Below are 14,902 nucleotides of genomic sequence, written 5' to 3' on the forward strand. Positions count from 1 at the left end.
TGGTTACAATGGCAAAAGCAGCGGCTTGTGCTCTGAAACTTATTTGACAAATAACTTACAAGTGACCTGCAACATCTGTTTAAAAAATCGTCCTTTCGTATCTGCCTCAAGTCGAGTTCAGCATCAATTATGAAATGCAAACATATCATCTGGGGCCAAGGGCAGCTTTTACACATACACAAGGCACGGTGTGGGGAGGGGGCGGGCTGCAGGCGCCTTCCTTACACCAGTCAAGGGGAAAGAAAATGTTTGAGTAAGACTCCATCCCACTCCATGCCTGTAGCATCACGCTGGTGAGATCCAGTGACACTCAGCCATGGGCCTGACTGCAGTGATGCTCGGCTCCTGAGCGCTCAGGAGGGCATGAGCCATGGTGGGACGGGACTTGGGAGGTGGGCAGTGACCACCAGGGCTTTCAGCTACCCTGGACATCAGCTGGGGCAGCAAGACCACAGAGCCTCCAAAACCCAGCCATGAGCTTTGCTCATCTGGAAGGTGCCAGCAATGCCTATGGAGGTGTGTAAGTCACATCAACCCCTCTGGAGCTGAACACACCTACTTAGCAAGCAAAGGACTCCATACTCCAAAGAATGCCAGCAAAAGGCTTTCATAAAACTAATGACAGCCTGGTTTACACTCACAAAATCCTACAGTGATGGAGATAATGCTTAATGCTCTTCAGTCTCTAAAGCTCCCCTCAACCCTACCTCTCAACAGTTTAATACTGTGCTGCTTGGCATTACATCAGCTCAGGCTGAGATTTAGCTCATGGTACAAAAAGCAGATGGAAGAGTGAAATACAGTACTTCTCTCTTCTTCAGAGATTGGAAAAATTTTTCAAGTTCTTATAAGTCTTTTTATGTGGAAGTCAGTAAAAATAAAAATAAGAAATCCTGACTGTATGTAAACCTGAATTACATTATTTTGGATCTGATTTAAAAGCTATACTACAAAGTTTGATTCAAGTAACATGTGCAGTACAGATATCCCTTCACATCAATAAATATAAATAGTTTAACTATTGAATATAAACTTTTAGAGAACTATTTCTTTATTGCAATCAAAATAGTCTGCTTCTAACTTATGTGAAAGCACATGTAAAATACAGGTTGAACATCACTGAAAATATTGATTTCTGCAGCTTTAAAAGATATTTGCTTGTAAGAGATCAAAGGCAGATCTAAAAGTTTACTTGTGCAGGTCTCTTTTTCTCTCTGCTGCTTTTTTCATTTACCTTCTTATACATGAACTTAATCAGCAACCAAGCTCAACCATCAAGTGATAACATTTCTGCAGCTAATTGTAGCATATTGGAGTCTAGTAGGGAATATTATTAAACTGTCCTATAACTCACGTTCTGTGTGAAAAACTGGGACTTGAAAAACACCTGCCCAAACAATTCATAAACACACAGCACAGCAAATACCTATGGTAATTCACTGGATTTACAACCGTCATATTATATTAAACATACAGTATCAAAATTTATCACCTATTACACAGATTCCTGTTTTAATAATATCTTGTTCTTGTACAATTGCACCTTCTCTCCCAAAGGGTCCCAAAGCACTTTAAAATCATACATACAGGAATTGCTTCATTCACTGTGGAAATACAGCTGCCTCTGGGGTGGTGCAGGGGTTAGGGGAGCAGAGGAACTGTGCATGTTGTGCACAGTCATTACAAACACTGACAGAGAGAGATGATGGCTGGGGACGGGGAGCAGAGAAAATTATACCCAAACCTCAGGAGCATCATATAAAAGGCATGATCACAGTTGCAGGTGAGGGAGGTGCACAGGCAGCTGTGGCAGAACTTAGCACAATTTGGGGCATTCTTGCCCTAGCCATCACTGGTAAGCAATCCTACCATCACTGTAGGGCCAGCCTTCAGCTCCAACCCTCAGGCAGTGGGTCATGGACAGAGCTCCCCGTGGTGCAGCTCTGGCTGGGGAGGGGGTTGAACTGAAAGTTTGAAGGCTCTGTCTCCTGTATCACCACATGCAGCACCCAGATCCCCCAGAGATAACCCCAGCTGTGTCTCTAGGAAACCACAGGAAAATGGGAGCACACTGATAGATATCTCTGTGGTGGGCAACTGGATGAAACTGCACAAAAATAATGCATTAGAACAGATCAGGAAACACATGGATGTTTGCTAGCTGTTTCCCCAGTTGGAAGTTGCCTGTCAAAGGCTGCTGCTACCTACACCACTGACAAATGTTTGTGCTCCTCAACTGGCTTCAACTGCAGCTTCATCTCTTTCTTACCTACCAAAATTGCCAAAGCAGTCTCTTGTGCCTTCATGTTAGTCCCAAATCTCTCCAGCTCACCCTCATTCAGGACCTTCTCTAACCCTCTTTGATCAAGGCAAATCAACTTCTGAATCATTAGATTTAGCTTTACAAGGAAATCAAGTGCGAAGCTTAAAAGTGGCTTAAAATTTAAAACCACCACCAATGAATTTACTCCTGCCTACTAGACTACTGTGGTTCTGCCTGTTTCCACCACTGCCCAGCTCCTCCCCACAATGCTCACCCCTTTCTAGGGGTGTTATGTATCTGCTGGGTTGCCCAGGTCTGTTTCCTTTCCTCTGTATATTTGAAGTGTCTCTGAATCTTGGCATTTCCTCCAGCATATTTTCAGTCTGCACCTTTCTTTACTTGTTGATACATTTCAGGTGTTTGTGCAGGTCCCCAATAACTCCTTGCCTCAGTCATTGCAGTTTCTGTGATTTCCTAACACACATCAACACAGTGTATCCTATAGAAATAAGTGTTGCTGTATATCTAGCATAGACTATGTACTCTCATCTAGTTTAGCTCCTACAGCCTATGTGCCATAAGGCTCAGCTGTGATTTATTCAGCTGCTGCATTAAGTAACCCTTCACCTTAGCTAACCTGCCAATAAACCAACATCACTTTACAAGAAACCTTCCACAGATGTTGCTGTATGGTTATTTTACACTAAATTCAACAGCTTGCAATTAAATGTTGAGTAAAATAAGGATTTCCCTCTCAATGTGCATGCACAAGGATGTGTGATTCAGCCCTGCAAAGTGGGTGGGGAAGGTCTCACTTGCCTTTCTTTGCCTTGCTGTACCTGCTGAGAAGAGGGGCATTCTTTTGGAATTCAGCCCTCCGTGGCAGGCAGTATATTCAGTGCTCCGTGCAGAAACCCTCCTAGCTGACAGATTCCACAGAAAAAGCAACTTTTTAAAGCCCAGCAAAGGTCCAGCAAAAATGGTTACTAAATCTTCCACAGATCCCTTCCCATCTCCACCACAAGCAATTTCAACACCATTGTTGAGGCAGAGTCCTTTGCCCTTGTTCTACGTGAGGTTTTTGCTGGCACAGCCCTGCAGAGCAGCCACTTGGCCAGACAGGGAGTACAGCTGCCTATGCCATGCTTGTTTGTATAATGAGCTCTCTTTTGCCTAGAGCACATGGACTATGTAAGGCTGGGAAAAAGGTGGTGAGTGTTGCTGGCAGGAACATAATGCCCTGCTATTCCAGCTAGAATCACCCTGAAAGCAATAATTTCTTAACTTGAAATTGGTGCTGCAAAACAGCATAAATTGGTTTAGTTGTGGGAGAATAGGGCAGATCTTGGAATAGGCAGAGAAGTTGTGGATATCTAGTTCCTGGAAGTGTTGAAGGCCAGTCTGGATGGGGCTTTGAGTAAACTGGGCTAGTGAAAGGTGTCCCTGACCATCGTAGGACAGGGTGGAACTACACTTTTGGATCCCTTTCATTCCAAACTATGACTCTCTAATCTTAACCATCAAGCTCCTGAGGCTTTGCTGAATTCGGGGGGGGGGGGGGGGGGTTCCATTCAGACACTTTAGACAGGTCTTGTCTAAAGTCAGGGGGTGACTGGAGAATGAATACACAAAAGTAAAAACAACTGATCTAAGTGGCTGTTAGTGTAAGAATATAAAAGCAAATGTCCGTGCTTAACAAGATGTATTTGCTGCTTTTTGTCCAATGATGGTAGTGAGACAGGGAACACACACATAACTCTGCTCTTCTCTTGATGTTGCTTTATAGATGAGAAGCTAAGTAAAGTTAAAAGCCTTACCCTAAAAGTGATGTGAAAGCTCCATTCAAGTGATAAACTTGATAATGATAAACTACTTTTTAAAAGGAATATACAGTTGAGGACTGGACTGGTGATTCTGCAGTCTCCTCATGGAACTCAGTGCCACAGGTAAGTCTGCAACTTAGCACCAGTTTATTACACATGCTGGCACAGCTGCAACAGTTCATCTTCCCTGCTTCAGGCCAAGTGACTGTAAAGAAGTGAGGATCACCCTCACCTTGGCAAGAGATGAGAGAGGTCCTGGAATAATAGGTGATTCCCTGGCCATACTGCACTCAGATGAAACCTTCTTTTCTCTTTGTTCCATCACTTTCCCTGGAAGAACATTTCCAGCTTCAGGCTATTCTGTGAGATCCATGTCATCAGCTGAGTGCTATCCCCAGGTTAGGGAGGAAGGGGCCTCTTTCACCTCACCTCATTTTGAAAGGGTGATCTGAGGGCAGGAAAACCAAATGGTGCCCTGCAGCTCCACTGACAGCAGAGAAATGGGTGGGAGTTAGCCTCAGTGCTGTCTGCAGAGGGCACACCTGAATCGTCACAGAATCATTGAGTTGTTTAGGGTAAAAAAGATCTCTAAGATCATCAAGTCCAACCATTAACCCGGCACCACTGTGCTCACCACAAAACCATGTCCCCAAGTGCCACATCCACATGCCTTTTGAACACTTCAGGGATGGCGATTCTACCAGTTCCCTGAGCAGCCTGTTCCAGTGCCTGACCACTCTTTCAGTAATTTTTCCTAATATCCAACAACCTGCACAACTCAAGGCCATATCCTCTAGTTCTGTCACTTGTTACTTGGGAGAAGAGACTGGGTATCTCAGAAGCAGGCAGCTAGTCAATGTGCCACTTTTTCTTTAAAACCTAAAAAAAGAGAAGCAGAACAGCAGAGGCTGCCTTTGAACATCTCTGTTTCTCACCTTTTGCTAGACATCTGGAATTTACACTTATCATGTCTGAAGAACTTTTGTGTTAAATTCAAATACACACAAGTTACAGACCCCAAGTGGATGTCTTCCCAGTGACTTTAGTGAGAGCCAGACAGGAACTCAGAACTACAGGAAATTTTCAAGCTAACAGAAGAAAATTACTTCAATTTAAAAGCTAGCATGAGACTTCCAATAAAATACACATAAAAAGTAATGTTAAAATACAGTATAAGCCAGGTAAGTGGAGATGGTTAAGCAGCAAAGTAAATGATACTGTTTTCATAAAATTGGGAAGGTTCTTGGTTATTTTACTCATCAAAATGAAATTATTGTTCACATTCTCAATAAGGAAAGACCTAATCACTGCTATGAGGAAAATAAAATGTACTTACGTGTCAGTACTGCCTGTGTCCACTGACATGAAGATTTCCTCTAAGGAACAGATCCTGCACCTGGACTCTGGCAGCAGTGTTAGGGGGAGTCCATACACACACCAAACCCACTCCTCTGTGTTTCTGGATTTGAAGTTATGATTAGCTTTGTTACTGCCTTTTGTCAGACAAGCATTGTCCAAAACTTACGCCCCTCAGTTTTCAAACTCCTTTTTTGGTATGGTTTTACTTGAGAGTAAAGAGCTAACCAAATACATCTTATTTCAACTGATACAATTATGAAACATTTTTTCTTGTAATAAGGAGATGAGAAACCAGTACCTGTAGACTCTTCCGCAGATAGACAAGTGTGTTCTCTCTTCAATTCCTGTGAGGTGAGAATTGTCATAAGGACAAAGAGCAGAGCTTTAACCATTGAAGGAGGAAAGGGGCAAAACCAGTGATGAGTGATGGGATGACGTGCCAGAACTTGAGGAAGGGAGCACTCATGGAATCTCTCAATGTGCTTCACCACGTGTCGGCTAAACTGCACCACAACTGAAATATTTCAACACTAATGCACACACCATGAGGAGCAAAGAGGAGCTGAAGGCTTTGACCTAGTCCCAGAGATTTGACATCATCCTAAGTGGAAACTGGTGGGATGAGTCCTGTGACTGGAATGGCCTGCTGGAGGGTTCCAGGTTCTTCAGGAGGGACAGGCAGGGCAGAAGAGGCAGGCAGTGGTACTGTAGGTAATAGAACGGATAGCGGAATGTATGTAGATCACAGCTGGCAATGGCACAGTTGAGAGCCTCTGGGTAAGAATCAGGAAGCAAACAAATAATGTGAATGTCATTGTGGGATTCTCTAATGGACCTCCCAGCCAGGGTGATGGCAATGACAAATTATTCTCTGAGGAACAAAGTGCCATTTTCAAGCCAACTTCCCTTGTCCTCATGGGAACTTCGACTTGACAGGAATCAATTGGGAGCACCACACAGCTGGTACAACCCAGGCCAGAAGATTCCTAAAAAACCTGGATGACTTTGTGAAACAGGCCCTAAGTGAGCCAACTCAGAAAGATGCCCTCCTTGATTTGCTGCTTGTCAGCAGAGAGGATCTTGTAAGCCAAGTGGAGGTTGGTGACCACAAAGTGATCAAGTGTGAAATCTCTGGTGACATGAGGAAAAGCGCTAGCAAAACTCAACTCTACACTTCAGGATGCTCACGTTACTAGTGAGTAAAATCTCCTGGAACAATGTCTTTGCAAGTGCTGGGGTCCATCAGTGCTGGTCACTTTTTAAACATCACCTTCTAATGGCACAAGAACACGCAATTCCCAAATGTTAGAAGCCAGCTTGCCTGAACAGTAATCTCTTGGAATTAAGGCCAAAAAAAGGAAGGTGCATACCCAGTGGAAGCAAGGTCAGGTGACATAGAGGAACAAAGACGTGCTGCTCGCCACTGAAGGGAGAGAATCCATGTGGCCAAAGTTCAGCTGGAGTTGAAGCTGCCAGAAATATGGGGGACAATAACGTTTTTTCAAATATATTAATGGCAATAGGCAGTGTAGAAACATCAGCCCATTCCAGGATGAGGATGGTCACTCCCAAACAGGGACAGAAATGAGGCAGAGGTGTTCCAATGCTTTACCTCTGTCTTCAGCATTAGTGATGGACTAAGGGGGTCTCAGGTGCCCCAAACTGGAGGACAATGATTGCAAGTATGATCAAACCCCAGCCAACCCTGAATTTGTGTGGGATCTGCTGCTCCAGCTGGATCGCTATAAATCTATGGGGCCTGAAGGGATTCATCTAAGAGTCCTCAAAGAGCTGGCTCATGTCATCACGAAGCTTCTCTTTGATAATTTTTGAGCAGTCTTGGGAATCCAGAGAGGTCCCAGCTGACTGGAAGCTGGTGCAGATTGTCCTTGTTTTCAAGAAGGGCAAGGAGGACCCAGGAAACTACAGGCCTGTCAGTCTCACTCCAGTGCCTGGTAAAGTTATGGAGATTATTCAGGGAGGTATTGAAAAACTCCTGAAAGGCAACAGTCAATCAAGGTTTACAGCCAGCACAGCTCCACGAAGGGAAAGTCCTGCTTATCAAGCCTGATTTCCTTTTATGACAATGTAAGCCACATAGCTGATAGAGGAAAGCCAGTAGATGTAATCTTTTTGGATTTCAGTAAAGCTTTTGACACTGTCTCTCAAGAGCACTTCTGGACAAAATGTCCAGCACGCAGCTGGATAAGCACATTGTGGGATGGGTGAACAACTGGCCCATGTCAGGTACAAAGGGTCGACATCAGACTGGGGAACCTGTCACTAGTCGGGTTCCACAGGGCTCATCTTTGGCCCTGTGCTCAACTTCATAAATGTCTTGGATGCAGGACTGGAAAAGATACTAAAGTTTGTCTGCAAACTGCACGTTTGCAGACAAAAAATACCTTTGAAGCAGAACCTCTACTGATCTTACACCTTGAATTTCTGGAGAACTCCATCTGCTTCACAGTGCTATTCAGCAAGGGATGGAGCACTTTCTTGCAGACTCCAGTTGAGAAGGCCATCCCTCATGTCATTTTGCCACAATTAATGGGATATAATGGCATCCCCAACCAATTTTTAATATTATTCTTTTCAGACCAATTTTCCTGCAGAAAATTTGGGGGAAGTTTTCTGATTTGACTCACTTGCTAGAACTGGAGAGGTGGGGGCTGTGTTGTCATCCTTACTTGCCTACACACTGGAGCCTGAAGGGCTTTACCTTTAAAGGCATCTCCTCCAAATCCCAGAAAAAGCTATCATCGTGCCTACCAGCAGCCTTGCAGGTTTTTCTCTATAATTTAAGACAAAATGTTGTAACGCAAAGACAAAAGATGCTCACTGTAGATGTCAAACAAGTGACTGCTATATTGTGAAGTTTTCAGAAAGAAAGACTCCTGATCTTTGTCTAGCAGGTCTGACTTTTCTCCATAAAAGATGCATGACACTACTGTGCCAGTCAGAACATTCTACAAACACACTGCCAATATTCAGGATAAGCAAAATACTAACAGAAAGCCAACAGAAAAATAATGAAATTGACACTATTAATGCAGAGACTATTAGCTCATATTAGCATATAATTCTTAAAACATGTGCCAGTCATGCAAACCTGTGTTCCAGAACCCCTGTGCTCTGGGGCCTCCCTGTTCCAACAGACATTTTGCAGGTATAATGGTCAACAGAGATCAAATTGTACCACATACACCATCATTTTTAACCTGAGTGTCCCTTAAGAGTCTTCACATAGCTCTGAAGACAGTTCATTCATCAGAGGAAGGAGACAAGCAGACTTGTCTTTAAACAAGGTGAAGAAATATTGTTTTCACAAATGTTTTCACATTTTTTTTAGATTTAGACTGAACAGCAATTTTTTGTAAACTCTAGAAGATTATGGACATAGTAACAGAAATCTAAAAAAAGCAAAACGACAATACAAGGTGAACAGACCATAACTTTATTGGAGATATACTCAGCTACAATTATTACAAAAAACTATTAAAGGTAATTGTGATCCATAAGGTGCAGATTGCAAACTTCTGCAGCATGATTACAGTATGAATGAATTACATTTTATGTCCCTTAAAGACAGCTGCAGCATGTGATGGTAAATATTTTATTGTCCATCAAATTATATTTGTTATTCTTTCTACTTGATTTTAACCATCTTTTCAGTCACACTATTTACAATAAAAATGCCTGCAATTTCCAATTATTGTTCACAAACATTTTTCTCCCGAACTTGCTGCTGCAGTAAATTCTGAGTGCATCTACAAAGCAATTAAAGTAGTCTGTGGTTTCCATTCAAATAAAGAGGGAAAACCCCAAGGATTTTATTGGATGCAATTTATTTTTAAGAATCATAGTTAGCTTTGATAGAAGTTAATTTCAACTGCTAGTGGAGTATACTACAATGACCTCTAGATATTTGCTAGCATAATTCTTATTGAGTTACAGCTGATATTTAGATTACATTTGATGGCCATGAACTGTAGTGTTTAAAGTTTAAAATCTAATATGAAAGTGATTAACTTCTTGAATATTAGAGCAATTGAAAAAGGATCAATGTCAGTAATTAAGTACCAAAAACCAAAATGCTTCTTGCTTCATTCATATAAAAAATACAGAGATTTCCATGAGAATGTGTTAATGGGGAAACCCATCCAAAACAAACCCAGAATACTGTCAGAGTCAAGTGCAGTATCACAGCAGACCACAATGCTATTTGTCATTTTTGGACTGCATGTGCTGCTGGGATAAAAAAAAGAGTTCATTTTCTGTACAGATAAATGCATAGAATATGTAGCATATGTTATGTCATATGCAGTAACATAAACCCTCCCCATTTTCCAGTTGATGGTTCTGTATCTGCTCACAAGGAGGAAAAACGAAACTCTGAAACATACATACAAGCACTAGATCTTCAGATATGTAAATGAATGCAGTTCCATTGACTAAAATGATACAACATCAATTTGCACCAGCTGAGGATCCGGCACCTCATCCCTGGGCCACCACTATATTCCTCCCCAGCACTGAAACTGGTTCTTGTTCAAGTCCTCTACTCGTCAGTTGCCAACAACTGTGTAACGAGACTTAAAAATAGTAGACTGTTTTTTTGTATGGACTTTAGCAGCATCAAGCTGAACAAACACTTCAGAAGTCACTACTGAGCACTCAATATTCAGACTGGACAGATTTAGTTGAGGTTGACCAAATTACTAGGGGTTGTCTTCTCCCAAAAATTACATTTATGTGTAAAATGTTGATTTGTTCAGAGATAATTACTGGAGTGTCAGTCAGAGGTCATTCTAATTTTAATTACTTCACATAACAGTAAAATGATGTAGTAGAAAAATAATAGCTTTAAAATACAATCAAGAGTTGTTGCACATCTCTGTTGTATTTTTTCCACGTACAGTAAAAATGCCACAGACGTTACAAATGACCTATTTAAGTTGTGCAAGTAAATGACACATTGCAGGCATTAAAAACTATCTTTTTCAAAGTCATTAAATCAGAACAGCAGCAAGGCCAAACCACATTTTTCCTCTCTGTTAAGCATTTTTTCCTTGAAATGAGGTAAAGCATGGTACCAAGTGCAATGCTTATTTGTGCTACATGAACAGAACAGCGCAAAAAAAAAGCCATAAAAATAAAAACGCAGCATAGTTAGGAGGACTGTTTAAAGTACAGTATAACAGGACTTAGATAAAAAACCCCAAGGTTCATGCCAATTAACCCCCACACCATTTATGATCAGCCTGTGTGGTTGCTTTTGAAGATGGGCTGCAACAGTCCGCTTACACTTGTGCTTATAGCATGTCAAGTGATTTCTATCCAACCTTCAAATGATCAGATTTAGGTCTTTAATAGCGTACACTGTCCAGTATCAAAATCATATCAGCTGTAGGGTAAAACACACAGATGGAAACTACTATGGATTTTCTGCCTCAAAGGATAAAAAGTATTTCAACGAGGTCACACTGGAAAAAATAGCGGCATTTAAAAATGCATCAGCAGCAGAAACTACTTTATAGTCAGCCACTACACATTTTGGATGTCCAATTCATACGCTTTATCTAGTAACAAAGTGATCATTAAACTGTTCTGAAACACAGAGTAGGTTCAGCTGATTTTGTCTGCACCCAAACACTCCATAACCACATCGCTGCTAACAATTACCTGAAACCCCTGAGAATCTATAACCTTGTAACAATCAGTAAGAATTTTATTTCAAAGAATAACTGAAATTTTAGCTTTTCATAATGCAACTAAAACTACTTAAGACTTTCTAGATGGTCTGATTTAATCTGCTGATAGATGTCTGGCCAGAAACACAGAATTGTTGACATGAGTAATCATGTACTTTCACTAAGAAAATTCAGTCCTGCTATAAAGAGCAAGCTATAGCTTAAATCAGTGACCTTTTTTAAACAGCTAATGCAAAGCAATTTTCATTTGAGAATTTGGACTGCATGTTTTTATTGTTCTATATCACTATATAATCTACTTGCTGTTCTTATACCTCCTTTCATGACTGAAGTACCAAACAAATACTAGACTTCTTTATAAGCTAGTATTTTAATTCTTAGTTTGACTCCTATAACAAGCAGCTTTCAAATACAAGATCAGTCCTTTTCACAGACTGAAAAGTGACTGAGATAGCAAATATACGAACTTTTGAAAACTGTATTTCAGAAAAGCTTAATGTCTGCCCCTTGTCACTAAGGCATTTACTTTATTTTTTTTTGTTAAGAAAGCAAGAGCTGACAGTTTTTGTTTTGTTTTAGTGTGCATTTGTGAGAAAAGGAATAGGGTTTAAAAGCAGGAAATACAGTATTTGTTTGTAATTTAGTTCATAAGACACAGCATCAAGTTCAAACTATTGTGCTGGAAAACGTTAGAACACCTTGCTCTGCTTTCTCAAACTTCAAGCATAATTAACAGGGCAAAATTGCAGCAAACCTCTACTGATACTGGTGGGAATACAAGACCCACGGCTTTTTTTAAAAGGTAAATTAAGAGGTATTATAGTTACAGTGCAAAAAATTAAAATTTCAAGCATAATATATAAACATAGCACCAAAACAGAAAAAACCCAATGCATGCAAAAATAAAAATGAAAATAAGAGGAAAAAAGAACTGAGGTATTTAAGTGAAGAGTGCCTACAAAAATCTAATTAAAGAAGTATAGGCAAAGCCTAAAAAATACAAGTATGATTTCCCCCCACGCTCCCAGTAGACCAAAACATCAATGAGCTAGTTTCTCTAAATTAAGGACCTAAATCACAGATGTATCAAAAGTACGGCAGTTATATCTCAAACATCAACTTTCATGTTATTTAACAGCACAGCTTTGGTAGATGAAATATGCATGCAATTCTGAAAAGTACAGTAAGAAATTTACGTGGAAATATCTCTAAGTGTAAAGGTGCTCTGTTTGTTAAATACGTAACCAATTGACTATAAAATCTGCAGCATATCTTAGGTGTGATATGTCTAAGGTTGTTTTGTTAGTGACAGTTTGCACTGTGCAAGTATTTGTTGCTGTTTCCAGTATTGGAACTATCTAGCTTGCAGGTCTGTGTAAAATTGGAATTTTAGCCAAAGACCATATTTTGTTTATGGTATAAAAAAAACTGTAGACTAACCACCTCCTCAGAATTGTTAAAAATAACCTAATTACATATATATGAATATAATTTCTATTATAATCCTGTAATAAGTCACAGCTATAGTAATGAGTTGTATTGTAAATATAGAGCTGTATCATTGTAAAATGCATAAGAAAATGAAGGGAATGTAAAACAGTTTGTTCCAAAAAAGATCAGAAATTAAAGATTATTAATGAGGGTTTATTTATTTTTAAGGCAAGAACCTTTTTTATGCAAGACTGTGTGGCATAAGGAAACCAAAGTTTCACTCTATCAGTATGCCAGCCATTTGAATTAAAATCTGTCCCTAACAAATAAGTGCAATAATGATTGGGAATGCCATCTTAATGTAAAAAGATGACATGGAGAGGAAAAAAAAAAGGAAAATAAAAAGGAGAATACTGGCACACTTAATCTTTCTTATACCAAATCATCCAGTACAGTTTATCAACTGCTTTATGACTGGCACTAGTGCACAGATTGAAGAATTCCAAGATTACTATATATATAAATCTAGCAACTGCATTAGGCATAAGCTCCCTGGCCTTCTAATACTAAGCAAAGCTGTACTGACAAGAAAAGTAAACCAAAAAGACCTGACAACAATTATTCTGAACACTTGCTAAATGTCATCATTAAAGCACTCTCGTGATTAAACAAAGCAGAAGTGAGGAAAGAAGACAAGATTGTGTTTGCGCAAAAAACTATAACTACAATTAGTTCCAAAATTTTATACATGTTAAATGTTTTGTTATCTATTCTGTTATCAAACTTTAAATTCTGTCTTCCAATTTGTTCCTCTCAGCATCAACTTTTAAAAATTTGCTTTATTTGTATGTTATTTTTTCCCCATTTCATTTATTTTTAAGAGGAGTCTCAGCTGTTAGGGACCTGAGGTTGATTTGCTTTGAGGCTTCGTAGTGCTCTTCTTGCAGCTGCAGATTTGGCAATCCTGTAGCTTCTGCCAACACCTTTAAACTTTCCCTTTCCTACAACTTCCACTGTAACTCTGACCTTTCCATCGTAAGTTCTTTCCGCAGGACTGCAAAAATATACACAAGAATTACTTACTGCCAAGGCAAGGTAATGTGAAATAAGAGACCTTCATTCTTTTTCTACAGAAGTTAAAGCAGTAAAATTAAACAGAAATCATTACATTTCTCAGAAAGCTATGCAAGAAAAAAAAAAAAAAAAGAACAGGGCACACAATGATGATTAGATTAGCTGCTTAGCACAAAAGAAATTACAAGTACTTTGTGTCATTTAAAAATCCTCTGTAGTTCATGAAGCACAGTTTAGAAACACTTTGTTAGTGTGTATAGAAGAAAGCATATTCTTACCTAAATTTGGCCGTCTCTGGCTCCATTTCCAGCAGCTCTCGCACTGGGGAACGGGGCACATTAGCAGAAAATTTTTCTATTTGATAGAAAAAGCAAAAAACAAAAATTAGCTTTGTTCTTTTCATAGCAGATGGCACTTTATTATTAGTAATTTTCTGAAAGCTGGCAGTACCTATTAGTGGCCTCATCATTGGATAGTACACTTGCCAAACCATTTCCAAAGACATTCCACTATCCATATAAATGGCACCAGCAAGGGACTCAAATATATCCCCCATGGCCTTTGGTACTTCAATGTCTTCCTCTTTTTCTTCATCTTCTTCAGATCTTCTGAGCTGTTGGCAATTAAAAAAAGAGACAAGGGTGGGAGGGAGAGAAAAGGGGAGGGGAAAAGAGAGAAACAACTGCTTTACAATTTTGACCATTATAGTACTTTGCCTGAAGAGAAATAAGTTTCTGTCAGTATTCTCCCCCAGCAGCTACACTCTCACTCCGTTTGGAGCTTAAAATCCAATTCAGTTCTCTTAAGAGTGACCATAATACTTCATAAACGTGTTCCACCCAATATTTCTACCTGAAATAAATCAAACAAGTAGTCAGACCTAACGCATACAGCAATACAAATGGGAATTTTGACATTAAAAACCACGTCCAACTGTTTTGAATAGGGCACTTCATACTAAGTGTAAACTGAAGCACTTTTGCATTATACTGAAATAACAGAAGAAGAGAGAAACTAAGAGCTGTAAGGCAAGGGACAGATGTTTCATGAGTGAGATTTGAAAAAACAGAAAAGCAGATGACATGGAGATACACATGGAAACCAGTCTAGCTGGCATGAACTGCAGAAACAAAGACTCTTACATTAAACGATGAAATAAGAGTTTCAGTAATTCAGTGCCAGACCAAGATAGGGAGCAGGCATGAGTGAAACAAGGATTTTATTTGAAACAGCTATCA

The 14,902-nt window shown here is 39.9% G+C and overlaps 1 protein-coding gene across 7 annotated transcripts in view; it reads right to left on the bottom strand.

The window, feature by feature from the left end:
• Positions 1-8,881: 8,881 nt before the first annotated feature.
• Positions 8,882-14,902, bottom strand: part of DICER1 (dicer 1, ribonuclease III) — a 65,097-nt gene continuing 59,076 nt past the window's right edge. For 6 of the 7 annotated variants that reach the window (XM_072929364.1, XM_072929365.1, XM_072929363.1 and 3 more), the window contains 3 exons: positions 14,115-14,277; positions 13,943-14,018; positions 8,882-13,644 (listed from right to left, as the gene is read on the bottom strand). In XM_072929364.1, coding sequence (XP_072785465.1) covers positions 13,479-13,644; positions 13,943-14,018; positions 14,115-14,277 — 405 coding nt within the window. In that variant the 3' untranslated portion in view covers positions 8,882-13,478. 7 annotated transcript variants of the gene reach the window in all.

This window comes from Taeniopygia guttata, chromosome 5 (genome assembly GCF_048771995.1).
Source record: "Taeniopygia guttata chromosome 5, bTaeGut7.mat, whole genome shotgun sequence".
Classification (NCBI taxonomy): Eukaryota; Metazoa; Chordata; class Aves; order Passeriformes; family Estrildidae; genus Taeniopygia; species Taeniopygia guttata.